The sequence below is a fragment of the Pyrus communis genome, chromosome 16 (genome assembly GCF_963583255.1).
Source record: "Pyrus communis chromosome 16, drPyrComm1.1, whole genome shotgun sequence".
Lineage (NCBI taxonomy): Eukaryota > Viridiplantae > Streptophyta > Magnoliopsida > Rosales > Rosaceae > Pyrus > Pyrus communis.
In genome coordinates this window covers 12,588,201-12,592,859 of record NC_084818.1, presented here as the reverse complement: position 1 = coordinate 12,592,859, position 4,659 = coordinate 12,588,201, and the positions used below count along the sequence as shown (strand labels likewise).

The following is a 4,659-nucleotide window of genomic DNA, read 5'->3' as shown; positions in this document are numbered from 1 at the left end:
ATTTTTTCTTTTATTTATTTATTTATAAAGCATATTAATATCGACTGTTGATTTCAGGTCGAACGGTAGATATTAAATAAGACTTTTTTTATTTTTTTTACCGTTGAGATCGAACGGTCCAAGTTAAAAAGCCGTTGAGATCGAACGGACCGTGGGAAGCCACGTGGCTTCCCAACGGTAACTGAAAAAGTGACGGATTTTTCTGAAAGTGTGTCGGCGACGAGCTCCCACACGCGAGTGGGGTGCACGCGCCTGACGCTAAGCTGACGTCTCGCCTGGCGTCACATTCACTCGGGCTCTCGGGCTGGCAAGTCTTCACAGGCCCGGAGCTCGGGCCTCCACCTCCACTCAGGCTCCTTCACGCTGGAGCCGGTCCACAGGGCCTCGGGCCCCTTTTCTCTGGCTTGTCCCCCGAGCATCCACCTACGATGGAGTTGCTCTAAGAGCAGTTCCACCGTCGGAAAGTCCCCCCCAGGCTATTCACTATTTAATCCATCCAGTGAACAGTAACTGCCCTTAATGAACAGTAACTACCTTTTGCATCTCCACCCTTACACTAAATAGCCTTGGCAATAGGCAATAAAATATTAGTATTTTTTAAATAAAATAATGCAAAATAATTTTATTTGTAATTTCGGATATAATTTTTAATTGGTCTCGTAGTACCACGTGTTATGTAGTTATGCAATTTTTTTAGACGTATGATTTAGTTATACAATTTTTTTTATAGAAGAATTTGAAAGACATATTAATGGATGGTTATGAAATTCAATAAAGGGAAACAATATAGGAGTTGAGATTGACTTTGTACCCTAAGGGTTGAGCTTATATGACCTATCATTTTCCTTGGGTGAACTCGTTGGAAAGAAAACATATATATATGTGTGTGTGTGTGTGTGTGTGTGTGTGTGTGTGTGTGTCATTAGATTTCCAAGTTCCACCTATCATACATGCAGGACGGCTATACTTGTGAATAAGCCACCTAACATGCATTGGTTCCAGGGAGTTCCCTCACTTCTGCAAACTCTCTCTCTCTCTCTCTCTCTCTCTCTCTCTCTCTCTCTCTCTCTCTCTAGCACAATGGCAAACTAGCCACCATTTCCTTGAGTAATTTAACCTCAAAACCTTATATCTCGAATCTATGGAGCATGTGGAACGCGACTATGGTCTTGCATGCACCATTGGTGCACTGTGAGACATAGTGTCGTTGAAGCAGACGTGTGGGGGTTCCCTGCCGTGTGGGTTTTTCAGTGACAGAGGAGTCGGAGAGAAAGAAGAAGAAGGCGCGCGGGAGGTGGAGTGCTCGAAGGTCGGGGATCGAGTGTGGCGGGGTGGCAATGGAGACGAAGCTGGGGAATGAAATGCCCGAATTGATTATTTATTTATTTATTTTTCAAATTTTATAAATTTTTTATTAGTTGTTTTTAATTTTTAATTTTTTTTCGGATTTTTTATTAATTTTTACTTTTTTTTTAATTATTTTTTAACATTTTTTATTATATATTTTATATTTTTATTAATTTTATATTGTGGCTAACGTCGCCCAGACGTTAGCCTTGCGTCACGTTGCCTTCGAGCTCTCGGGCTGGCAACTCGTGCCGGGCCTCTCCCTCGGGCCTACTCGGGCTCCCTCGCCAGCACACGCTGGGCTTGCTTGCTTGGGCTCAAGAAAGAACGTGCCTACACCCGGGTCTCGTGTGCATAAGTTCGCACGTCACTTGCATGATATGGTACATGTGAGAGACAGTTCCATTTCTTGCAATTGATTCTCTCACTTATAAGCTCACATACCACTCACATGACACAAGAAATATGAGATACTTGTTGCAAGAGACGGTGCAAGCAAGTTTTTCTCCTTAGGCCGAGCTCTAACTTCTTATGATGCTTTTATTGCTTCTTGTCTATCAGTTTTTGTTTTGCATGATGCTTGCTGAAAGTAGGGAGTGTTGATCTGCTACTGCGCATCTCAGCTAATGAAAGCTGCAGAATGCAGTGGTAGAAAAGAAGAGTTTCTTGACCATTTTTAGGAATCAATGAAAGATGACTAGTGTAGAATTATCGCATTACTAAAAAAACTTCAATCCTCCAAAAGATATCTGAACCATATGAAGAAACAAATAACAAACTTGGAATTCACAAGTCAAATAGACTTCCTATAAACACATGGATGACAATGAACAGTTGCTGATTCTGTAGTCAGTTTTCACACAAATTAAAGAACACAATGACCAAACCGACCCGAACCCCAAAGTACAAAAAGCGCAAACAAGAAAGATATACATATGAAAAAACCAGAAGTTACACAGATTGTTTTCAAACCAGGATTGAAAGCACTACTTCAAAAACAACCGAGGAACTTCTTTGGAATGCTTCCAGTTGCACGGTACTTAGCCGCGGTCTCATCAGCCTTAAGAAGTTCTTCGCCTTTCTGGGCTAGAACCATTGCCCTCTTTTCATCCGCTTGTTTGTGAAGTAAGGCAACTTTGTTTTTCATTTTCTCTGCATATTGTGCCTTTTTCTTCTCCAATTGTTCCTGTTAACCATAGGAGCTGTTAGTGTTGAACACAAACTATGAACAATGCTCCTTAAATCGGTTAACTTCATACTGTTTAATTTTAAGTTAAAGTATGGATGGTTCCATAATTGCTGGCACTTCTCCATGAAATCAAAACAGAAGATCCACTAGAAAACTTTGTTTATGGATAAAGAGAATGTGCCTCTTGCTTACTAACTAGGTAGTGAAACACAACTAATTTCTAATTGCATTACATTTTACAGGTTAAGAAAGTTTTATCTTCAGCGAATTATTTACACACACCCGATTCTCTCCCTTGCACACCATGCACCCACTCTAATTTATGGCCTTTGGATTATATAAATCAAAGGAGAATAAAGGGGCAAAAATAACACGGTGTGCAAAAGGTGAAAAGAGGTACGTGGAAATGATTTCCCATTAATTACAATCGTCAACCAGTCCATGTTCCAGCATTCTAATCAAGAAATTAAATTAAAACTGGGGCGTTGGATGGACCGTAACATCCAACATTCCATGGGTATATCTAGAACAAAGCAAAAAACAAAAGAAGTTTTACCTCAATGCTTCTGAGTTTGGCTTCCACAGCTGCTTTCCTGCTGCTTTCCCATGCAGTAACATCAGAAAGTTTCTTTTGGGCCCTGTGTCTCACAGTTTTATAAGTCATTGGAAGAAGAGTATCACCCACAAAACAACAATACCATCAAGCTTATCACAAAATGCAGCTCTGCTTTCAAAGAAATAGTCTCGATGTCTTGAAATATGTAAAATATCAACTTCAATTCATTTTTTTTTTTTTACAAGACGATACTCTATTCTAAACTACTCAAATTTAGAGGCATAGGGATTCGAAGTTTCGCACTCTGATGCAAAGGACAAACACCGTACCCTACCCGAACACCAATAATTTAATTCCTGTTAACCATAGATTTTTTTTTTCCCAAATTAAATTACTACAATTCAAACCATATTGTAAATCTAATCACCCCACTTGACTTCTAGGAATCCAAAATCATGGCACATATATTTTTGGTACAATAATTGAAAGGCAATTAGGTTGAGTGAGAAATCAAGGCTTACTTGTTCTCTGCCTTAGCCTTCTCACTTTCTTCCCATGCCCTGACAAAAGACATACTCTTTTCCTTCTCCAGTTGTGCAAGTGCTATATCTGTAATTCGAAAAAAAATTGACATGCGACCTTTTAGCTGTGACGGTCGAGGTTACTAATTCAAATGTTATAATATAAGTTGAGATTACTAATTTAAATGTTATAATATAAATTGACGACATGATTGATAGTTCGGGGTAATACTATTAATAAATATTAATTCAACACCACCATAAACAACCAAAAGGAATATAATTTCACCAAACCAAATTAAAATCAGTAACTCACCTCTGTCAATTGATCCTCCTGAAGCCTTTTTCTCCACAGTTTCTGGAACCTCTGTTCAAAAAGTAAAACAAAAAACATTTCACCGCAAACGCACTGCAGGTTTTTAACTTTTTACTGTCCACTGAGACAAATAGAGAGAAACACAGAGACTTCACTTACTGTCAACTACGGTGAGAGCTTTGGTATCATCGCCACCCTTGACATCCACATCACTCGGCGGAACCACATCCGCTTTCTTCTCAACGGCAACGTCGACAGGGGCCGAAGCCGGGGGCGGCTCCACTGGCAGAGACGGCTCGGCCTCTGCCTTCTTCAGCTGCTCTTCCATCGTTGCTCCCATTATTTCTTCAATAAAAATCTTTCACGGATAACAACTCGAGAGCTCACAATCGCAATCCCATCACGTCCTTCGGTATATATACGAGCGAGAGAGCTCAGCTGACGTGAGCGTTATCAGCCGTTGGTTTTATAGACACTTGGATCCGACGGTGAGTGTGCGTTTGGTGTAAGTGCAATAGTTCGTGACGACATGTACATGAACTGATATGGAGATGCCACGTAGGCGCGGTTGAGATATGATTATGTCGGCAAAGGCGTGGGAACGGAAGCGACACCGTTTCGGGTCGGGTTGTCCGTTGAAAGATTTTTATGACGAAGTGCGGCTTTTCAGTGGGAGGAATGGTGTGGTGGGTCATCCCCACGCGCGTAGATAGCGCGGGAATCACCATTA

General features: G+C 40.7%; 1 protein-coding gene across 1 annotated transcript; it reads right to left on the bottom strand.

Annotated features, from left to right (window-relative positions):
* Window positions 1–2,110: 2,110 nt before the first annotated feature.
* Window positions 2,111–4,331, bottom strand: LOC137720225 (remorin-like). The gene is made up of 5 exons (XM_068459266.1): window positions 4,089–4,331; window positions 3,930–3,980; window positions 3,614–3,701; window positions 3,093–3,174; window positions 2,111–2,533 (listed from the first exon to the last, which is right to left on the bottom strand). Exons 1-5 carry the CDS (start codon window positions 4,267–4,269, stop codon window positions 2,339–2,341), a joined length of 597 nt encoding a protein of 198 aa, XP_068315367.1. The 5' UTR covers window positions 4,270–4,331; the 3' UTR covers window positions 2,111–2,338.
* Between the last annotated feature and the right edge of the window lie 328 nt (window positions 4,332–4,659).